Source organism: Salmo trutta, chromosome 28 (assembly GCF_901001165.1).
Source record: "Salmo trutta chromosome 28, fSalTru1.1, whole genome shotgun sequence".
NCBI classification, from domain to species: Eukaryota; Metazoa; Chordata; class Actinopteri; order Salmoniformes; family Salmonidae; genus Salmo; species Salmo trutta.
The window spans coordinates 34,548,760-34,573,238 of record NC_042984.1 but is presented as its reverse complement, the minus strand read 5'-3'; the positions used below and the strand labels follow the sequence as shown (position 1 = coordinate 34,573,238).

General features: G+C 44.6%; 1 protein-coding gene across 2 annotated transcripts in view; it reads right to left on the bottom strand.

The window, feature by feature from the left end:
- mtor (mechanistic target of rapamycin kinase) overlaps positions 1-24,479 on the bottom strand; it is a 140,847-nt gene that overhangs the window by 55,484 nt on the left and 60,884 nt on the right. For both annotated transcript variants that reach the window (XM_029719753.1, XM_029719754.1), the window contains exon 29: positions 7,796-7,871. In XM_029719753.1, coding sequence (XP_029575613.1) covers positions 7,796-7,871 — 76 coding nt within the window. The remainder of the gene's footprint in view (positions 1-7,795; positions 7,872-24,479) is intronic.

The following is a 24,479-nucleotide window of genomic DNA, read 5'->3' as shown; positions in this document are numbered from 1 at the left end:
AGCTGCCCGCCAGTCAGGAGTCGCCAGAGCCGCCCGCCAGTCAGGAGTCGCCAGAGCCGCCCGCCAGTCAGGAGTCGCCAGAGCCGCCCGCCAGTCAGGAGTCGCCAGAGCCGCCCGCCAGTCAGGAGTCGCCAGAGCCGCCCGCCAGTCAGGAGTCGCCAGAGCTGCCCGCCAGTCAGGAGTCGCCAGAGCCGCCCGCCAGTCAGGAGTCGCCAGAGCCGCCCGCCAGTCAGGAGTCGCCAGAGCCGCCCGCCAGTCAGGAGTCGCCAGAGCCGCCCGCCAGTCAGGAGTCGCCAGAGCCGCCCGCCAGTCAGGAGTCGCCAGAGCCGCCCGCCAGCCAGGAGCCGCCAGAGCCGCCCGCCAGTCAGGAGCGGTCAGAGCCGCCCGCTAGTCAGGAGCGGCCAGAGCGGCCCGTCTGCCCGGAGATGCCAGAGCGGCCCGTCTGCCCGGAGATGCCAGAGCGGCCCGTCTGCCCGGAGATGCCAGAGCGGCCCGTCTGCCCGGAGATGCCAGAGCGGCCCGTCTGCCCGGAGATGCCAGAGCGGCCCGACTGCCCGGAGTTGCCAGAGCGGCCCGACTTCCCGGAGTTGCCAGAGCGGCCCGACTGCCCGGAGCTGCCAGAGCTGCCCGCCAGTCAGTCAGGAGTCGCCAGAGCTGCCCGCCAGTCAGGAGTCGCCAGAGCTGCCCGCCAGTCAGGAGTCGCCAGAGCTGCCCGCCAGTCAGGAGTCGCCAGAGCCGCCCGCCAGTCAGTCAGGAGTCGCCAGAGCTGCCCGCCAGTCAGGAGTCGCCAGAGCTGCCCGCCAGTCAGGAGTTGCCAGAGCTGCCCGCCAGTCAGGAGTCGCCAGAGCTGCCCGCCAGTCAGGAGTCGCCAGAGCTGCCCGCCAGTCAGGAGTCGCCAGAGCTGCCCGCCAGTCAGGAGTCGCCAGAGCTGCCCGTCTGCCCGGAGACGCCAGAGCGGCCCGTCTGCCCGGAGATGCCAGAGCGGCCCGTCTGCCCGGAGATGCCAGAGCGGCCCGTCTGCCCGGAGATGCCAGAGCGGCCCGACTGCCCGGAGCTGCCAGAGCGGCCCGACTGCCCGGAGTTGCCAGAGCGGCCCGACTGTCCGGAGCTGCCAGAGCTGCCCGCCAGTCAGGAGTCGCCAGAGCCGCCCGCCAGTCAGTCAGGAGTCGCCAGAGCTGCCCGCCAGTCAGGAGTCGCCAGAGCTGCCCGCCAGTCAGGAGTCGCCAGAGCTGCCCACCAGTCAGGAGTCGCCAGAGCTGCCCGCCAGTCAGGAGTCGCCAGAGCTGCCCGCCAGTCAGGAGTCGCCAGAGCCGCCCGCCCGCCAGCCAGGAGTCGCCAGAGCCGCCCGCCCGCCAGCCAGGAGTCGCCAGAGCCGCCCGCGAGTCAGGAGCGGCCAGAGGCGCCCGCTAGTCAGGAGCGGCCAGAGCCGCCCGTCTGCCCGGAGATGCCAGAGCCGCCCGTCTGCCCGGAGATGCCAGAGCGGCCCGTCTGCCCGGAGATGCCAGAGCGGCCCGTCTGCCCGGAGATGCCAGAGCGGCCCGACTGCCCGGAGCTGCCAGAGCGGCCCGACTGCCCGGAGTTGCCAGAGCGGCCCGACTGTCCGGAGCTGCCAGAGCGGCCCGCCAGTCAGGAGTCGCCAGAGCCGCCCGCCAGTCAGTCAGGAGTCGCCAGAGCTGCCCGCCAGTCAGGAGTCGCCAGAGCTGCCCGCCAGTCAGGAGTCGCCAGAGCTGCCCGCCAGTCAGGAGTCGCCAGAGCTGCCCGCCAGTCAGGAGTCGCCAGAGCTGCCCGCCAGTCAGGAGTCGCCAGAGCTGCCCGCCAGTCAGGAGTCGCCAGAGCTGCCCGCCAGTCAGGAGTCGCCAGAGCTGCCCGCCAGTCAGGAGTCGCCAGAGCCGCCCGCCAGTCAGGAGCCGCCAGAGCCGCCCCCCAGTCAGGAGCCGCCAGAGCCGCCCGCCAGTCAGGAGCCGCCAGAGCCGCCCGCCAGTCAGGAGCGGCCAGAGCGGCCCGCTAGTCAGGAGCGGCCAGAGCGGCCCGTCTGCCCGGAGATGCCAGAGCGGCCCGTCTGCCCGGAGATGCCAGAGCGGCCCGTCTGCCCGGAGATGCCAGAGCGGCCCGTCTGCCCGGAGATGCCAGAGCGGCCCGTCTGCCCGGAGCTGCCAGAGCGGCCCGTCTGCCCGGAGCTGCCAGAGCGGCCCGTCTGCCCGGAGCTGCCAGAGCGGCCCGAAGCTGCCAGAGCGGCCCGACTGCCCGGATCTGCCATGGTGCAAACTGTTCCTGTCGTCGTGAGTACTGTTTATTGTTTTCCCTGTGGATGCTTTGCGTGTTTTCATTAAAAGAATATGAGTATCCACATACCCGCTGCGCCTTGGTCTTCTCTCCACTACGACATCTGTGACAGTTAATGAATTAATAATTTGTTAAGGGCAGGTCTTAAAAAACATTATGAGACTAAATAAATGCATTTCAAAAGAACAGAATGGCATATTTTGAGTTTAAATATATGACTGTGCTTTGAGTGTTGCGAGTGCATGTGGAAAGTGCATGGAATCACGGGAAGTTATATATTGAAATAGAGCTGAAGGGGTCATCTTTAAGAGTTGTTTGGCAAGGATAGGTGATTTGGAAACTGCAGAATCTGCTCTTTCTGTTCCTATATAGACATCAAAACGTCTTACCTGCTTGTGACTTTTTGGCACTCCGTTTCCCTGCCTGTCAATTCTAAGCTGCGCTGTTCATCAGATTCTTCATATACAATTCAATTTAAGTGATATTGTCACCCATCAGACTATTGTCAATCTAATCTTATCTTTAGGCCAACTATTATTATATGCGTGAAATTAGTATTGATATAGTTTTAGATGTAGTGTCCATGGGCCATCATCAGCTGCGCAGGCTGACTGCCAGTGAATGACTGGCGGTGAATGAGGGGCAGGGAAAATAACTGCTTATAGAACTGCTTATAACACATTCTGTTTGTGATATTAAGATTCTAACAACAACAGCGTGTTATATAGACCTATTCAGGAAAAGTTGAGCAAGGGGGGAGGGAAATTACCTTCAAAAATGGCAGAGTAATTAAAAATGTATATTTGTTTTGCGTCCGTCCACTAGTGTTAATTAAGCACAAAAATCAAGATTTTGCAATGGCTGTATCAGTCTTCGGACTTGAACCCCTGTGGTTTGAATTGAAGGTAGTCAATAAGCACAGACGAAGGATATCAAGGATTTGGAAAGATTTAGCATAAACCGTAGATCAGTATTTGTATTATTTATTATATACAGTATTTTTTGCTCATTTTTATCAAGGGTGCCAATAATTGTGGACCTGACTGTATATACTATACTTGTAATATACTTTCCAAAGTATACTAACGTATGCATTTTTTCAGAATTACTCTCATGATGAGATAAAAAATACATGGAAAACAAGTGGTCATCACCTCTTTACGACCCTGAATGCATGAGTGGAGATTCCCAACATAGGCATCTGAGTTGTCAAATGACCTCTTTCTCTTGACTTCCTGTATGTCTGTCACCTCGGGAGGAAGTGATGCGCAGAACTGTCTCGACCTCTGGCGACCTGGTGATAAGCCTGACTGGGATGCCAAACAAAGAAGGTAACACCGGGCGCAGTATGATGCCTTGCACACCCCGTAAAACCCTACTCACTGTTTACCTCATGAACAAGGTTTCCTGGAAACGCTCTCCGAGGTGCTTTTATTGTAAATTTTTACTTCTGAAAATGTTTTATGGAGAACATAACTACAGCTTGAAAAAGAGGCGGTAGGGAACTTTTGTCAGGCAACCACCTGTGAAACAGTCGGCCATAGACCCGGACTCTGGGCTAAAAGTAGCCACGAAATAAAATGCAACGGCACATACTATAACAGGATCTGTCGGCCTGGTTGTGTAGAACTTGTAGACAAAGTGTAGTGCCACAAACTTATTTCGTTCTGTTTTAGTTTTAAACGTGGGAGAGCTTAACAAATGTGTCTTAATTCACTGGTCGCGCTCACACACAAATCAATGGGCTGATCAAATGAGGGGGAAATGTAAAATGGCAGAATTATACAGCGTGGTGCAATTACGCTACACATAGGGGGAAACAATCAAGAAGTCTAACAAAGAAGCCCTTTCTCTCTCTGTGTGTGTTACTTTTCCATGACTTCTCTATGAGTTTTAACCAAATTTCCATGACCAACAATTTGTGGCATCTCTACGTACGTATAAAAAAAAGTAAGTAATGTGGTATCGATAGTGGGAGGCTGCTCTCTGAACCCATGTACAATCTCCTGTCATAGTGCAAGGCACTTAACCCCCCCACAAAGTAGCTATACCCGTTAGGCAACTGTATAAAACACATGGTCAACCCTCAGTTGGGTGTGCAGGCTTTTGATCAAGCCCTACTCAAACACATCACAGCCAGTTTATCAAGGTCCGGTTGAGCAGCTAATTTCTAAAATGTGTTTTGTTAGAGAGGGACTGGAATACAAGCCCGCACACCCATTAGCTCTCCTGGAGGATGGTTGTCAACCTTTGATGTATAACATCGCTACATTACAACCAAATATGCTTTAATGCATTTTTAAATAATTAGTTCATTCAATATATCAAAGATCAAATGGCTACGGTAGGCTAAAAAACGTTTTATTCATCTGAAGCAAGCCCGCAAATTCTCTTCAGGAAATGTACCTTTTCTAGTTTAGTCATATTTATCTTAGAAGTGGTTACTTTGCAGGCTGACTAGTATCTATTGAGTTGCAATGTCCCGTACATTGGATACCCAAATAAACTGGAAGTATCTACAAAAAGTTTTGAAGCCACATTATCCAAAAGAAAGGCTGCATCTAATATTTTTTCCAAAAATTACTGTTCGTGATTCAAAAATGATTTTGATTCACATAATCAGAATCACCGCGATTGAACCAAATCTCAAGTAATACAATACTGAGGTGAATTGTTAATTTAGTCAAAAATAATTGTCTAAATGAATCAACTTTTGTATGACATTCGCGAATGTATGGCCTCATTGGTGGAACGTTTTTGGGGACGGCATGATGAATACATGATAATAATAGATAAACAGTATACTAGAAGGTACAATATATGTTTAAATTGGCTACCTAGTTATTAGTCTGTTCTCTATCATATTTTACAGGCCTACTTGCTGCTGCAATGTCTCTCCTTGATCCACAGCCCACTTGTCTTGCACACATGCAGGTGATGTGTGCAAACCGAGACGAGCTAAAGTGTCATTCTGATGTGTTGATTTTTATTTGATTGATAAAATATTTAAAAGCTGTGCCTAAATAAATGTAATTAACATACATTCAATTAATTTCCATTACTTCTCTGATTTTATCCTTTTCCAAAGCTTTTCCAGGCCTGGAAAACACAATTTTAAAATGTCATGACTTTTCCAGGATTTTCATGACCGTACGAACGCCGGTGTGTGGAAAAATCAGGACGAGGGCTCCCAAGGCATGTACTCTATTTAGAAAATGTTATTTCATATCTGGAGCTGGTCCCTTTGGAGAACATGAAACGCTTTGAGGAATAACAGCAGGGAGTACTACGCATCACAGTTAAAATAACAGAGGAGCCTCTGAAAATCACCTGCAATGAAGATAAATGAACCTTGGCCAAGACAAAAAAAATTAAAATAAAGAATAGTGTTTGGTTTATAAAAACCACTTGAGAATATTAATAGAAATACAGACGCCACGAATGTGAAAAAGTGACACATGTTGCCGGCTTTCCACTTGGCATGTGAAGCGATCCCACAGGGACATGACCAAATAGTGTGTTTAAAGTCATAAAAGTGTCTTAAAACTTCACTGTTAAGTCAATATTACAGTTAGGGACTTTGATATGGTGCATAAATACATTTGACAATTTGGAACAAAACCTCCACCAATCCATCGTAGCAGACTAAGGAAAAATTGTAGAAATAATAGTATCAGGTATGTGATTTTTTAAATATACTGCTCAAAAAAATAAAGGGAACACTTAAATAACACATCCTAGATCTGAATGAAAGAAATAATCTTATTAAGTACTTTTTTCTTTACATAGTTGAATGTGCTGACAACAAAATCACACAAAAATAATCAATGGAAATCCAATTTATCAACCCATGGAGGTCTGGATTTGGAGTCACACTCAAAATTAAAGTGGAAAACCACACTACAGGCTGATCCAACTTTGATGTAATGTCCTTAAAACAAGTCAAAATGAGGCTCAGTAGTGTGTGTGGCCTCCACGTGCCTGTATGACCTCCCTACAACGCCTGGGCATGCTCCTGATGAGGTGGCGGATGGTCTCCTGAGGGATCTCCTCCCAGACCTGGACTAAAGCATCTGCCAACTCCTGGACAGTCTGTGGTGCAACGTGGCGTTGGTGGATGGAGCGAGACATGATGTCCCAGATGTGCTCAATTGGATTCAGGTCTGGGGAACGGGCGGGCCAGTCCATAGCATCAATGCCTTCCTCTTGCAGGAACTGCTGACACACTCCAGCCACATGAGGTCCAGCATTGTCTTGCATTAGGAGGAACCCAGGGCCAACCGCATCAGCATATGGTCTCACAAGGGGTCTGAGGATCTCATCTCGGTACCTAATGGCAGTCAGGCTACCTCTGGCGAGCACATGGAGGGCTGTGCGGCCCCCCAAAGAAATGCCACCCCACACCATGACTGACCCACCGCCAAACCGGTCATGCTGGAGGATGTTGCAGGCCGCAGAACGTTCTCCACGGCGTCTCCAGACTCTGTCACGTGCTCAGTGCGAACCTGCTTTCATCTGTGAAGAGCACAGGGCGCCAGTGGCGAATTTGCCAATCTTGGTGTTCTCTGGCAAATGCCAAACGTCCTGCACGGTGTTGGGCTGTAAGCACAACCCCCACCTGTGGACGTCGGGCCCTCATACCACCCTCATGGAGTCTGTTTCTGACCGTTTGAGCAGACACATGCACATTTGTGGCCTGCTGGAGGTCATTTTGCAGGGCTCTGGCAGTGCTTCTCCTGCTCCTCCTTGCACAAAGGCGGAGGTAGCGGTCCTGCTGCTGCCCTCCTACGGCCTCCTCCACGTCTCCTGATGTACTGGCCTGTCTCCTGGTAGCGCCTCCATGCTCTGGACACTATGCTGACAGACACAGCAAACCTTCTTGCCACAGCTCGCATTGATGTGCCATCATGGATGAGCTGCACTACCTGAGCCACTTGTGTGGGTTGTAGACTCCGTCTCATGCTATCACTAGAGTGAAAGCACCGCCAGCATTCAAAAGTGACCAAAACATCCGCCAGGAAGCATAGGAACTGAGAAGTGGTCTGTGGTCCCCACCTGCAGAACCACTCCTTTATTGGGGGTGTCTTGCTAATTGCCTATAATTTCCACCTGTTGTCTATTCCATTTGCACAACAGCATGTGAAATGTATTGTCAATCAGTGTTGCTTCCTAAGTGGACAGTTTGATTTCACAGAAGTGTGATTGACTTGGAGTTACATTGTGTTGTTTAAGTGTTCCCTTTATTTTTTTTGAGCAGTGTATATTTGTTTAAACTATTAACTGGAGGAGAAAAAGCCCAATATGTCTACTCCTGCATACAAAGCTACTGACCATGGAAGAAGATGTCCTCTGCACGTGTTGGAAAGTGAGCACAGGATGTTGTAGAGCACCTGTTTGAAAGCTGCTCTTCTTCTTGTTAAGGATGCAGTTCGAGGGAGGTGAGGTAAGGAGACACTAGTGTCAATTTAAAGTGCATGTACTGTAGAGATGACTGTAGACAAGAGTCACTTACCAGTTCGCCAAAGTGCTTCATGGCGTACTCCAGGACCCCGGATGCTGCCTCTGGCTGCTGCAGTTTGTTATTGATGCTGGAACAAGACACAAAAGCAGAGACAGCTTTACGTGAATATTCATACCCAATCTGGCAACCGACTCAGGCGCTCTCCAGTGTCACATACAGCATGCTCTGGGTGATAGATAGCGGCTGAGGTCTCACACACAGTACAGTGGGGTACGATATTTATGGACACCCTTGGTATAAAAACAAATATTACAAAAAAATATATATATTTATATAGCCCTTCGTACATCAGCTGATATCTCAAAGTGCTGTACAGAAACCCAGCCTGAAACCCCAAACAGCAAGCAATGCATGCGAGAGAAGCACGGTGGCTAGGAAAAACTTCCTAGGAAAAACTCCCTAGAAAGGCCAAAACCTAGGAAGAAACCTAGAGAGGAACCAGGCTATGAGGGGTGGCCAGTCCTCTTCTGGCTGTGCCGGGTGGATATTATAACAGAACATGGTCAACATGTTAAAATGTTCATAAATGACCAGCATGGTCAAATAATAATAATCATAGTAGTTGTCGAGGGTGCAACAAGTCAGCAACCCAAGAGTAAGTGTCAGTTGGCTTTTTCATAGCCGATCTTTGAGAGTATCTCTACCGCTCCTGCTGTCTCTAGAGAGTTGAGAACAGCAGGTCGGGGACAGGTAGCACGTCCGGTGAACAGGTCAGGGTTCCATAGCCGCAGGCAGAACAGTTGAAACTGGAGCAGCAGCACGGCCAGGTGGACTGGGGACAGCAAGGAGTCATCATGCCAGGTAGTCCTGAGGCATGGTCCTAGGGCTCAGGTCCTCCGTGAGAAAGAAAGAAAGAGAGAAAGAGAGAATTAGAGAGAGCATATTTAAATTCACACAGGACACCAGATAAGACAAGAGAAATACTCCAGATGTAACAGACTGACCCTAGCCCCCCGACACAAACTTCTGCAGCATAAATACTGGAGGCTGAGACAGGAGGGATCAGAAGACACTGTGGCCCCATCCGATGATACCCCCGGACAGGGCCAAACAGGCAGGATATAACCCCACCCACTTTGCCAAAGCACAGCCCCCACACCACTAGAGGGATGTCTCCAACCACCAACTTACCGTCCTAAGACAAGGCAGAGTATAGCCCACAAAGATCTCTGCCACGGCACAACCCAAGGGGGGGGGGCGCCAACCCAGACAGGAAGACCACATCAGTGACTCAACCCACTCAAGTGACGCACCCCTCCCATGGACGGCATGGAAGAACACCAGTAAGCCAGTGACTCAGCCCCTGTAATAGGCTTAGAGGCAGAGAATCCCAGTGGAGAGAGGGGAACCGGCAAGGCAGAGACAGCAAGGGCGGTTCGTTGCTCCAGCCTTTCCGTTCACCTTCACACTCCTGGGCCAGACTATACTTAATCATAGGACCTACTGAAGAGATAAGTCTTCAGTAAAGACTTAAAGGTTGAGACTGAGTCTGCGTCTCTCACATGGGTAGGCAGACCATTCCATAAAAATTGAGCTCTATAGGAGAAAGCCCTACCTCCAGCTATTTGCTTAGAAATTCTAGGGACAATTAGGAGGCCTGCGTCTTGTGAACGTAGCGTACGTGTAGGTATGTACGGCAGGACCAAATCGGAAAGATAGGTAGGAGCAAGCCCATGTCATGCTTTGTAGGTTAGCAGTAAAACCTTGAAATCAGCCCTTGCCTTAACAGGAAGCCAGTGTAGGGAGGCTAGCACTGGAGTAATATGATCACATTTTTGGGTTCTAATCAGGATTCTAGCAGCCGTATTTAGCACTAACTGAAGTTTGTTTAGTGCTTTATCCGGGTAGCCGGAAAGTAGAGCATTGCAGTAGTCCAGCCTAGAAGTAACAAAAGCATGGATTAATTTTTCTGCATCATTTTTGGGCAGAAAGTTTCTGATTTTTGCAATGTTACGTAGATGGAAAAAAGCTGTCCTTGAAACAGTCTTGATATGTTCTTCAAAAGAGAGATCAGGGTCCAGAGTAACGCCGAGGTCCTTCACAGTTTTATTTGAGACGACTGTACAACCATCCAGATTAATTGTCAGATTCAACAGAAGATCTCTTTGTTTCTTGGGACCTAGAACAAGCATCTCTGTTTTGTCCGAGTTTAAAAGTAGAAAGTTTGCAGCCATCCACTTCTTTATGTCTGAAACACAGGCTTCTAGCGAGGGCAATTTTTGGGCTTCACCATGTTTCATTGAAATGTACAGCTGTGTGTCGTCCGCATAGCAGTGAAATGTAACATTATGTTTTCGAATGACATCCCCAAGAGGTAAAATATATAGTGAAAACAATAGTGGTCCTAAAACGGAACCTTGAGGAACACCGAAATGTACAATTGATTTGTCAGAGGACAAACCATTCACAGAGACAAACTGATATCTTTTCGACAGATAAGATCTAAACCAGGCCAGAACTTGTCCATGTAGACCAATTTGGGTTTCCAATCTCTCCAAAAGAATGTGGTGATCGATGGTATCAAAAGCAGCACTAAGATCTAGGAGCACGAGGACAGATGCAGAGCCTCGGTCTGACGTCATTAAAAGGTCATTTACCACCTTCACAAGTGCAGTCTCAGTGCTATGATGGGGTCTAAAACCAGACTGAAGCGTTTCGTATACATTGTTTGTCTTCAGGAAGGCAGTGAGTTGCTGCGCAACAGCTTTTTCTAAAATGTTTGAGAGGAATGGAAGATTCGATATAGGCCGATAGTTTTTTATAATTTCTGGGTCAAGATTCGGCTTTTTCAAGAGAGGCTTTATTATTGCCACTTTTAGTGAGCTTGGTACACATCCGGTGGATAGAGAGCCGTTTATTATGTTCAACATAAGAGGGCCAAGCACAGGAAGCAGCTCTTTCAGTAGATTAGTTGGAATAGGGTCCAGTATGCAGCTTGATGGTTTAGAGGCCATGATTATTTCCATCGTGTCAAGAGATATAGTACTGAAACACTTTAGTATCTCCCTTGATCCTAGGTCCTGGCAGAGTTGTGCAGACTCAGGACAATGGAGCTTTGGAGGAATACGCAGATTTAAAGAGTCCGTAATTTGCTTTCTAATGATCATGATCTTTTCCTCAAAGAAGTTCATACATTTATTACTGCTGAAGTGAAAGCCATCCTCCATTTGCGAATGCTGCTTTTTAGTTAGCTTTGCGACAGTATCAAAAATAAATTTCGGATTGTTCTTATTTTCCTCAATTAAGTTGGAAAAATAGGATGATCGAGCAGCAGTGAGGGCTCTTCGATACTGCACGGTACTGTCTTTCCAAGCTAGTCGGAAGACTTCCAGTTTGGTGTTGCGCCATTTCCGTTCCAATTTTCTGGAAGCTTGCTTCAGAGCTCGTGTATTTTCTGTATACCAGGGAGCTAGTTTCTTATGACAGATGTTTTTAGTTTTTAGGGGTGCAACTGCATCTACTGTATTGCGCAAGGTTAAATTGAGTTCCTCGGTTAGGTGGTTAACTGATTTTTGTCCTCTGACGTCCTTGGGTAGGCAGAGGGAGTCTGGAAGGGCATCAAGGAATCTTTGGGTTGTCTGAGAACTTATAGCACGACTTTTAATGCTCCTTGGTTGGGGTCTGAGCAGATTATATGTTGCAATTGCAAACGCAATAAAATGGTGGTCCGATAATCCAGGATTATGAGGAAAAAAGACGAGCAAAAATGACTATGAAATAAATCATTCCAATACTGAGGTATATTGTATGCAAAATTAAAAGGTGAAATTATATTATTTTATACTAAAACAATTGCTCAGAAAAAGAGATTTTGTTTAAAAAGTTATTGAAAAAAAATCTAAAAAAACATGGGTGTCAAAATGTTTTCACTACTCCAGCACCCTACCCTTGCGAGGACAACGACACTGAGTAGGGTATACAATCAAAAACACATCTTTTGACCAATGGGTAAAATAATACGTTAATTGTGTATATAATCCTCTTTCTTCTCGAATCCGCAGGACATAAAACAATATAGAGGTTAAGATGGATATCAATTTTGAGACATGACATACAATATTTTCATATTTCAGTAAGCGCTTTACATATTAATTCGAAATAACCTGTTCTTTTTGAAGATTTCTCACAAAAACAAGCGTCTCTCTGTAAAATGTAAATGGAGCACTGAGCGTATACAAAACTTTGTATTAATCCGTTTACATTTAATTCAGCTCGTGTCATGCTCATTTAGCTTTTTGTGACCCGCAGAATCAACTTTGAAAACAACATCCACAAAATGTAAAATCCTCAAAAGTTGTTACGAACAACCTGCACCGCTATGTCAACAGAGCTAGGTGCTCATTATCAGATGTATTAGGTTACAAAATCCAACTTTTTGGATATAATGTTAATGATATTTTAGAGAAAGACCCCACTGATTCAGAACATAATTAATTATATTTGTCTTGGTAAAATGTACCGTAAAACTACAGATTGATGTTGAGTCTCAAATAGCCGCCTGTACCTTTTAATAGGCACACACGGCACACATTTCAGGAAATGAACCACTCCTTCAAATAAACACTAGGTCTAAATGAATTGTTAACGATGTTACCATGAATTGCTTATGAGGTTTAATATTTGAATTGTTACATGAAATAATGCAGTAATGACAAAACAATTATGGCAATAATACGTTTTTATCACCAGTAAGAAACCGATAGCCATTGGCTGCTAACAGCTGAGAACTGCTAGCTAACAGGCAAGCACAAAAACAGTAAACAACTTCACGAGTACAGAGCCCTAGAAATCGTCAGATTGCCAGCTAGTGGCGAAAAGAAAGAACTGCTAATAAATGCAGTCAAAGAGGACAATAACTATTCTGTAACGTATCATTTTTTGGAGCATACTAAGACAAGAGAAATGTGACACGTAAATTATAACACATTACTGCAGTAAATGAAGAAATGTATTAAAATGCTGGAAGTGAATGCTGGAATTAAACAATTAACAAAAAACTATGCAGCTGTTGGCATTAAGGAAATAGATTCCTGGTTCAAATAAAAGACTGTCTCTAACAAGAGCCTGTTGTGTTCAGTGATTTAAGCAAATAAAATCACAGGCTATTAATTAAAGTTTTACTGTATTTTATAACATATGGAAGTGAAATTCCATTAAAGCGCGTTTTCACCCACTCTTGGCAGAGAGGGTGGAGACCCTACAATGAGACTTTTTCTAAAAAGTTTTATGAGATTGGAAAACACAGAATGAGTGAACTTTTAGGTTGGTTCTCATATGCAGGTTCTCATATACATGCTATTTGCATGCGCAACACTCTCCACGCTTCCTCGTCAATTTCCTCCGCTTCCACTAGATAGGTAAACAAGCCAAGCTAAAGATAGGCTAGCTGGCCTAGCTAGCCAAAACTGTAGGGAGAAAAACTGATGGAGCTTTCTGAAAAGTTGACAGAGAAACGACACTGCCACATAGTAACGACGAACTTAAGGATTTCATTAAAATAGGAGTAACTTGAAGAATCGAGCCTTCGTGCGAGGGGAGGATGTATTGGTGGTCTTGCAAACGGGCTTTGGGGAAAAGCCTAATTTACCAGCCAACTAGTTCTAGTCTTCAAGAAAACAGCCTACAATTCTTAGTCGTGTCCCCGCTAAAGGCTGTGGTGGATGGAGGACCAAATCTGCAAGGCAACAGCTCTGGGTCTCAGAGCGGTGGTTGTGGAGGAAGACAAGAACGCTATATGGGATGGTGCATCCGACCTTGTCTTCGTTAGTCTGGAGAGCTGGTTGAGGAAGACCGGGAGAGATGTGTTGGCTTCAGTCTTATACAACTCCATAATTGTCTGAATCCTTGTCCATATGACCTACATATAGTTTGTACAATGACCTAGATCTGTACTTCAACGGTATGTAATGGCACTGCGATGGATACATGTAACGTCGGAATGGAAATTATACACACCAGTGAATGATAGATTGAAAGTTTTGCATTTGTATAAATGTAATGAGTAACAAGTTTTTGTTTGCATGATAGGCCTACAAAGACATTGAGTAGCCTAACAAGGTCATATCATAAATAACTGGGTGACAGGCAGCATAAGGGCTGAAAGAGGCACTAGATAAAATACTTTTACTGGATTAAACTACGGGAACCCCACACACAACATTTGCAATAACTACTAGCATAGCAATCAAATGTGCTTCAGTATCTTGATACTGTTACCATTTATACATTTATTCTGAATGAGGATGGTAATTAAGTCTCTATAGCCAACACGAGGTGTGCCACAAATGCACTGGCTGGCTAGGCTTTCTAGACTTCTAATTCCAAATTATTGACTGAAATGAATGCATCATCAACATACTGATCACATACACTGTGTACAAAACACAACCCTGCTGAGAGAAGACATGTTTGGAAATAGATAACTTTTTCTTATTTACAGTACATTAACAACATACTGTAACAGATGGGGGCGTATAGTCAGCTTACAATGTTTTCCCAAGACCAGCATGTGTTGCAAGTAGGGTTGCACATTTTGGGGAATATTCAGAGGTGGAAACTTTCCGTGGGAATTAACGGGAATATATGCAAATTAATATTAATACCATTTCAATGTAGATGTTTTTTGCATTGGATATATTTACCATATAATATGGAGACAGAAACAAACCTTTTACCTTATCATAAGTAGACATAATTGCAAATGATTAAATCCTTCCAATATACATTTTTAAAACTATTTAGTTACGAATTGAACTTTAATTAAATGAGTTGACTCTTCACATGGGATGATTTCACTGAACAACAAAAGGGAATATTAAATGATCCATCGCATCTCCCAAAAATGTTTTCACTAAAGCTTTAGTTGTCTTCCCCTCAGGCTTCCATGTCTTCTCCCTGGACCTCCTCAATGTCCACCTCTTGAACATCAGACTCTGAGGCCTCATCTTCACTGTCACTTTCCAAACTTGTTGAGGATGGCTCGTTGTCAGGCTCAAAAAGCCTCACATTTGCCCGGATGGCCGCCAATTTTTCAACCCTTGTGTTGGTCAGCCTGTTGCGTGCTTTGGTGTGTGTGTTCCCAAACAAGGACCAGTTGCGCTCTGAGGCGGCTGATGTCGGTGGGATTTGGAGGATGACGGAGGCAACAGGGTAAAGAGCCTCAGATTCACAAAGTCCCTTCCACCAGGTGGCTGATGAGACATGTTGGCACGAGTGCCATACTGCATCTCCATCCCAAAGCCCTTGCTTGGAAGTGTACTTCGCCAGACTGCCAAGAACCTTGCCCTCATCCAGGCCAAGGTGGCGAGACACGGTAGTGATGACACCGTAGGCCTTGTTGATCTCTGTATCAGACAGGATCCTCTTGCCAGCATATTTGGGGTCCAACATGTACGCTGCGGCGTGTAAACGCTTCAGGTAGAAATCTCCATGCTTTTTGATGCATTTCAAAATTTCAGTTTCCTCTGCTTGCATCACAGTGAAGTGGGCAGGGAAGTACGGATTTCTTCTCTTACATCTGCAAGCAGAGTCTGAACATCAGACAGGATGGCATTGTCTCCCTCAATCCGCACAATTGCTACTGCTATAGGTTTCAGGAGTTTCAGGCTGCTTACCACTCTCTCCCTAAATACATCATCTAGGAGGATCCTCTTGATGGGGCTGTCCATATCGGCAGACTGTGATATGGCCATTTCTTGGAGAGATTCCTTCCCATCCAGGAGACTGTCAAACATGATGACAACACCACCCCAACAGGTGTTGCTTGGCAGCTACAATATGGTGCTCTTATTCTTCTCACTTTGCTTGGTGAGGTAGATTGCTGCTGTAACTTGATGACACTTCACATTTCATTGGCTCTCTTGTAGAGTGTATCCATGGTTTTATGTGCCATGGTGTCCTTGAAGAGCAGATTCAATGCATGAGCAGCACAGCCAATGGGTGTGATGTGAGGGTAGGACTCCTCCACTTTAGACCACGCAGCCTTCATGTTCGCAGCATTGTCTGTCACCAGTGCAAATACCTTCTGTGGTCATTGATGACTGCCTTCAGTTCATCTGCAATGTAGAGACCAGTGTGTCTCTTGTTCCTTGTGTCTGTGCTATTGTTGAATACTGGTTCAGGGGTGGAGGTGTAGTTAATTATTCCTTGCCCATGAACATTCGACCACCCATCAGAGATGATTGCAACACAGTCTGCTTTCTCTATGATTTGCTTGACCTTCACTTTAACTCTGTTGAACTCTGCATCCAGCAAATTAGTATATAAAGCATGTCTGGTTGGAGGGGTGTATGCTGGGCGAAGAGCATTCAGAAATCTCTTCTAATACCCATTGCCTCTGAGAATCAGAGGTGAACCAGTTGCATACACAGCTCGAGCAAAACATTCATCAGCATTTCCCTGACTACGTTCCCCCATTGAGTCCAAAAACACTTCTGATTCCAGGTGGACCATGAGCTGTTGCTAGAGATGTCCGATTCATCATTTTCACCTTGAATAAAAGTAGAGGGACTTTTGTCAGAAGTTGCTTGTTGTGAGCGCTGTGGGAACTTTATGCACTTGGCCAGATGATTCTGCATCTTTGTTGCATTCTTCACATATGATTTAGCACAGTATTTGCAAATGTACACAGCTTTTCCTTCTACATTTGCTGCATTGAAATTTCTCCACACATCAGATAGTGCCCATGTCATTTTCCTGTAAAGATTAGAACAAAAATGAGTAAAAAAAAAGAAATACAATTCCATGTACAGATAAATAGTTAAGCAGTTAGATTAAACAACTCCTTTGTAAGAAAAATGTTTTAAAATTAAACATGTATGGAATTAACACTCAGCAGGCTCAAGCAAGCTAAAACCCACATGGTAGCAAAACAAACTAGCAGAAATTGTTAACTTAGAAATGATTCAAACACACTTTGCTGTAGGCTACTATTTACTAGTTAACAAAAAATCATGTCATAAAATATATTCACCCACCCAGTATTGTAATCAAAACTTACCAGAAAGCATGTAGTCCTTGGCTCAGACAGTGTAGTAGTGTGGGCTCAATAGCATCTCAGTGTGCAAGTTCTTGAGAATCAGCTGTACATGTGACGGAAGAATGCACTGTGCAGGCAGATGGTTGCAATTCGATTGAATTGGGTATAGTTTAACCAAAATATGCCACAAGAACTAGAATTGCCTTATGTGTATCCAACAAAAAAGGTTCCTGTTACAAGATAACCTTTTTGATGAATTTAAGCAAATTCCCCAAATTCCAGGACTTAACTTCCCATGGAACATTTCCGGAAAAATTCTGGAAATGTACCGGAAAGTTTCCGACCCTTTGCAACCCTAGTTGCAAGTAATGCATAATACAGAATGGGTCTAATAGAATACAATTTGTTGTTAGAAAAGTAGTCTACCTATGTGTGTTTGATCAAATGGGTACAACGCATTCCTACGTCGTCACACGTGCTGTGTTCTAACCTACTGCAAACCCTGCATTGGCAAAAGTGATGAATCCAAAAGTACAACTGAATTTACGCTGAGAAAGCTGGGGTCCTGTTGACACAGTGGAGACTTGATATAAAGTCACCATTAATTCGGAGTTGCCAAATTCCGGACCCCATCCCCACAAATCATAAAACTAATGGTCAGTGCTAACTTGCGATTGTGAGCAAGCCAATGGCCAACTGGACTATCCACTCATTGGCATGTGCATGTTAAACATTGTCTTTTCAACCAACAAAGGTGCCCTGTTTGGGAGATAATGTCATCCACTTTTCTGTCATGACTATGATCCCCCGGGCATCTAATGTTTAAGAACCCATACATCTGGAAGCACTCATCTGAAACGCGAGTCTGTAGTATTTCTTCATCTACGAAAAGCCACGCTTGGCCTGTTCCAATACATCTGTTAAAATGTAGCGTTTTAAGGAAGTTGGAAGGCGAGGACAGCAGGCGAGAGAGTTGATGACATCGGAGCCTATATGTCAGGAATCCCAGAGTGCCCTGGGGTCAGGGCCAGACCAATTTGTTGACTGGACCCAGCAAGAGGTCATCTGCATGCAAACACAGCAGTTGCTAACCATATGTACTACAAAACTGGGCATATCAAACACTAAATATGTGGTATGTAGTCCACACTTTCTACAGTCACAGGTAAGTGCTGACAGTACATAGGATTTATTTATCCGCAAATGTTAATACACAGTATCAAACGCACCACTTGTGTCATCTAAAAATCTTAAAACAACTCTTGGAAAATCAAGGAATCAAAATGTAATACACGTGAATAAGAAGGGTTTCATACTTTTGTGGTTTAATTTCCTGCCTTCAAGAAGGACATTATGCAAGAGGAGGATAAGTCAGCAATATGTGATACTCACACATCAAAGAGGCTTATATCACTTCCCGTTCTACGGCGTGGTGATGTGATAGATGAATGGAGTGCCACAGGGATCAATGTCGGGACTGTTATAATTAATATTCTGGGGGAACCAGTATACCATCATATCCCAATCACAAATTTGGCATTTTAAGACTCTTCAGGAGCATGAACAGAGGACATCTTTCATAGAGAGATAAAGCACATCACTGTCCCAATGTGGCACGAGTATGAAAGGGTATTGGGTTGACAGTCAGTGGAAATAATATAGCAACCTACAGTAATGTTGGGCTAGAGAGAAGCAAGGCTGTATATTACCTCAACCCCGACACGTCTCATTATTTGATATAATATCACCTTCCTAATTACGGTATAGAGCAGGTGTGAAGGTTGACCCAGCAGTAGGTTTTTAACAGTGAGGAGGCTGACGAACTTGACGGATGTGATGCCAAAGTGAGGGTTTTTAATTGGTAGGAGAATAATTTATATATCCGGTAACTGTACAAGTATTTACAAATACAAATAAACAAGACAATGAACAAAAAGTAGGCCTAATAAACTCAAAAGAAAACCCAGGTTTCAATCATGTCTGTACCCGTCAGAATGCAGACTTTTCCTTGTTCTGTCTCTGACCCGCAGACAAAGAAATTACGGGGTTTAAATACCAATACCCAGGATGCTTCTGACCAATGAGAACAAGCCAGTTCACATCATGATCACTTCACACTTAAAGCAAACATTACAATACACACCTGTTCATATTATAAACATAAATGTATTTCCATAGCACACACACAATAAAGGTGCACCACGCTTTAAGCATAAATGGAAGTTAGGGATCAGAACATATACAGTGCATTCAGTAAGTATTCAGACCCCTTAACTTTTCCCATGTTTTGTTATGTAACAGCCTTATTCTAAAATTGATTCAATTGTTGTTTTGTCCCTCATATCTACACACAATACTCCATGTTACTGTAGGTTCTGAAAACAACAGAGTAAAAACGTACAACTAGAAAAAGCTCAAACTAAGTGTATTCACCCACAGCTGAAAAGACAAGGTATGATTACACAAGCAAATATATTTAGAAACTCCTTACACATCTAGACAGCCAATACATCTGTTGCTAGGCAGGAACTTAATTGGTTCCTCTCACTGGTGTAGTCACAGCCTTGCCTGATACTAAAACCTTCGTGGGCATGGAAGTGTATGTGTGAGATAGGACTGTAGTAGGAGAGTCGTTGTGGTGGGCCTCTCTGGCCTCCCTCCCAGAGGTTTCTTCTCATTTCATCTGTTGACTTGACCTCGAGACGCATTCCTCCCTAGTTCCGCAGCTGGCCTGCCTTATCAGAGACTAACTATTGCTCTTCGGCTCCCTCCTTAGAAACACGGAGCAGAATACAAACTTTCTGCACTTAGTAACGTATACCAAGTCCCTACCTACCCTTCATTGACCCCATCATATACATTCCTTTTACATGTAAAGTAATCAATAAGTTCTAGTCTAGTAACATGAACAAGTATATTTCAAGCTAGAATCCAACACCCATAATGACAAAGCAAAAATGTATGTATATAATGTATATAATGTACTTTTTGTACATAGTCCCCTCATTTTAGGGGACCAAAAGTACAGGGACAAATTCACATACAGTGCATTCGGAAAGTATTCAGACCCCTTGACTTTTTCCACATTTTGCTACATTACAGCCTTATTCTAAAATGGATTAAATTGTTTTTCCCCCCCACATCCATCTACACACAATACTCCATAATGACAAAGCAAAACAGGCTTAGACATTTTTGCAAATGTATTGAAAATAAAAATTGACTTTGTTGAAGCATCTGTGGCAGCGATTACAGCCTTGAGTCTTCTTGGGTGTGGCGCTACAAGCTTGGCACACCTGTATTTGGGGAGTTTCTCCCATTCTTCTCTGCAGATCCTCTCAAGCTTTGTCAGGTTGGATGCACAGCTATATTCAGGTCTCTCCAGAGATGTTCGATCGGGTTAAAGTCCAGGCTCTGGCTGGCCCACTCAAGGACATTCAGAGACTCCTGGGTTGTCTTGGCTGTGTGCTTAGGGTTGTTATACTGTTGGAAGGTGAACCTTCGCCCCAGTCTGAAGTCCTGAGAGCTCTGGAGCAGGTTTTCATTAAGGATCTCGCTGTACTTTGCTCTGTTCATGTTTCCCTCGATCCTGACTAGTCTCCCAGGCCCTGCCGCTGAAAAACATCCCCACACTATGGTGCCACCACCATGCTTCACCGTAGGGATGGTGCCAGGTTTCCTCCAGACATGACGCTTGGTATTCAGGCCAAAGAGTTGGTTTCATCAGACCAGATAATCTTATTTCTCATGGTCTGAGAGTCCTTTAGTTACCTTTACGCAAACTCCAAGTGGACTGTCATATGCCTTTTACTGTGGAGTGGCTTCCGTCTGGCCACTCTACCATAAAAGCCTGATTGGTGGAGTGTGGTAGAGATGGTGGTTCTTCTGGAAGGTTCTCCCATCTCCACAGAGGAACTCTGGAGCTCTGTCAGAGTGACCATCGGGTTCTTGGTCGCCACCCTGACCAAGGTTCTTTCCCCTGATTGCTCAGTTTGGCGTGGCAGCCAGCTCTAGGCAGAGTCTAGTGTTTCCAAACGTATTCCATTTAAGAATGATGGAGGCCATTGTGTTCTTGGGCACCGTTAACGCTGCACAAAGTTGTTGGTACCCTTCGCCAGATCTGTGCCTCGACACAATCCTGTCTCAGAGCTCTGCGGACAATTCCTTCGACCTCATGACTTGGTTTTTGCTCTGACATGCACTGTCAACTGTGGGACCTTATATAGACAGGTGTGTGCCTTTCCAAATCAAGACAAATCAATTGAATTTACCACAGGTGGATTCCAATCACATTGTAGAAACATCTCAAGGATGATCAATGGAAACAGGATGCACCTTAGCTCAATATCCAGTCACATAGAAAAGGGTCTGAATACTAATGTAAATAAGGTATTAGTTTTTTTTCTAAAAACCTGTTTTCACTTTGTCATTATGTCATTGTCTGATTCACTTAGAGGTTTTTCCACTCTGAATTTGAGGTTCTTCCCTGGCTGCCACTGTTGCCATAGTTTTGGTTTGTAAGAGACCAGGGGCCTTAGCCTTTTGGTAAGAGCTTTGAGACAAGGCTGAGTAGAAAGCACAATGAAAATAACATTGAATCGCACTGCAGAGACTAAATTCACTCAAAACCTTTTTTCTACTAAACCTACAGAGCCCACCTAATTTGACCACACATTTCCAGCCGGACCCAAATGCAGTGTAAATACACCGATTCTTTTTCTGCGGTTTCTTTCAGAGCTCATTGACTGTTCCCCTTTACAGCCCCCTTTATTACAAAAACAGTTTTCGGTCCTGTTGTCGTTCATCCTGTCAGACAATAAAAAATCATAACATGGGTTTAAAACTAAACCCAATCAACCAACGTTGGCGGGCTGGTGTGTCCAATGATAAAAGGCTGTATAGTCTGAAGTATGTCTTGTGTGTTATGCTTTGGCAACCATTCAATATTTCAAGTCATGGTAAAAGTATTGAGTTTCCTGGGTTAATCAAAAACGTTGATTAAGTTTTGCCTCTCGGCTCTCGTGATGAATATAACTGAGGTAGAACCCCTGTAATTGAACACTGGAGGGAAATCACACTCAAGGGTGTTATTAAGAGTGGCACCAACCACTTATTACTTTACATAAACCATGATACAAAATATAGGTGAATCATCTTAAGGGTCAGTCTATACTGTGTGAGAAATAATCATGTAAATGAGACAGTTGTTGCTTTGATTTACATTGATTTACATACATTTGCTGTACTAGGTTAATAAGTGTTTTATACATAAAAGTATTGAGAGACTCAACTTTTCCAAAAGAAAGACAGGCTGAACTCTCTGGTCGATTAAAGCATCCATAGAGAGAAACAAACCACTATTCTCACGCAATCGACCTGTGTCTTCCATAACACTGAGTGGCTTGGCTTTCGGTTAAATAAGACAGAATACGATCCTTAAAGAAAACGTAATAAATTCCCCCTTAGAGCGTAACATATGTGTGAAGGAATGAGAGAGAGGAAAACTTGTCTCACTTCTGAACCTAATCTAATCATCTAAGTATGCTCTTGATCCTCAATGATTTTTCTGCCCTTTAGCTAGCTAGTTGGACAAATGTTGACTCTATTCCTTGATGTTGAGCAAAGCAGCTTCAAATGTTTGGCTCTTAGGACTAGAAGTGTTAAAGTTTGACATAAAAACCTGAAGAAAGTTGCACAGCATTGTGCTTTTGGTAATGTTATTTAAAAATAGTTTTCGGAAAGTATGAATCCGATCCCATTGCATTAAGGTGCATTCTTTCACATTGAGTATTGCTTGCACATTTTTCAGATTGTGTATTTCTTCAATAATCGTGGTGGAAGCTGTACGAACACACAGTGGACACTTTTTTATTTTTTTATTTAGTCACATGTACAGGGTCGCAGATGTAGTTGCAGTGTACTGTGAAATTCTTAAGCTCCAACAGTGCAGGTGCAGAAAGCAGTAATGTCTTGAAGGAGCTCGAGGCGAGGCGCCATTTTAGTAAGTGACATTAGCATGTGAGGAGAAGAAATGATATGGTGATGGAGAGAGATATGGTCTGTTGGAGAAAGTTATTTGAGTCAGATGACACCGTGTCCTTTGCTCCCCAGTTTAAATATGGGTAAAGTCTGGAAAGGACTTGTTGATGGGGATAGGGCTAGAGATAGACCCCTCTAAGGAGGCTAAAAGAGGACAGATTGAATCCCTAGATCTAATCGAGGCCACGCACTAACATAGGTTACTTGAATGTAATGGTGATAGACTCCTTGACTCTGTTAAGGCTTTCAAATGTTCCAGGAGTATGGAAAGTGGAAAAGCGACAACGGCTGTTTGACATGTCTCTGGCCTTAATGCCTGAGGACCCGTTCATTTGTGAGGTCGGCCAGATCCCAATCAATGACGGATTCAGAAGAGTCCAACCATCGAACTCTTTGTTTATTTTTTACTGCACACTCCTATTTCCCAGGAGATTACAGATGGGAAATGGGCGGGGTCCGTCTTCTTGGCAACTCACACTCCACTGCTTCCAAAAACACTGACTCACCTGCCCTCTCAAACGTTTGGATCCTGAATCAATATACAGTTGTATAATGTACAAGAAAGCATTTCAGGGAAATTGTTCAATTTAAGAAGGCGATCACAAAGAATAATGGTAACAAAGACATTACAACGTTCTGTGGAAATATTGGCAAGAGAGGCTGAATCACACCACCCACTGAGAGCTAAGAGAAAGGGCCTAATGAAGTCTCAGGTGGCAGCTCCTGCTGTTACATGGAGCACATTTAAGCTTCTGAAAACCAAGATTATCTGTGTCCTGAGAACACTTCCTGCGAACAAAGTTGAGGCAATACACGTACCATTTGCTCTGGACTCACAAGTGGAGTGAGATAGACGTGCTTCCAAGGAACGGCAGTCCTCTTGCCATCACCCATTTATTTATTTGTCTCTCCAACAACACTCATTTGGAGAAAATATCAGTATTGAATTCTCAATATGTTAGCTACATGATAATGAGGGATGTTGGATGGAGAGCAAAGACCAGTTTGTTTTCCGGTTCCATCTATAAAAGCCTGTGCCAACAAGCATATTTCAGGCGAGAGCAATTAGAAAGTGATTGACATAATTTGACCCAGAACCTTCTTGTTTCTTCAGCTGGATAGTCCACAGGATCATGGCTGAGCTCTGAATGAAGAATGAAAACGATATTATACTGTGGATTATTGACGGACACGTTTCATGGTGTCACGGTTGTCGAAAGGAGAAGCAGACCAAAGTGCAGCATGTGTCGTTCCACATTTTATTTACACTGTGAAACTAAGCAATACATAAATAAACTGAATGACAAAAACAACAACCGTGACGCAGAGGTGAAACATACACTACTCAAAAATAATCTCCCACAAACCCAGGTGGAACAAACACCAATTTAAATATGACCTCCAATTAGAGACAACGATGACCAGCTGCCTCTAATTGGAGATCATCCCAAACAAAGCCCAACATAGAAATACAAAACTAGAACAACCCAACATAGAAATACAAAACTAGAACATAACAATATAGAAAAACTCAACTAGAAAAACCCCCGTCACGCCCTGACCTAATCTACCATACAAAATAACAGCTTACTATGGTCAGGATGTGACACATGGTGTGTAGCTGGTAGTGCTGAGCGATGAGTGAGTTTTGTGGTCGGT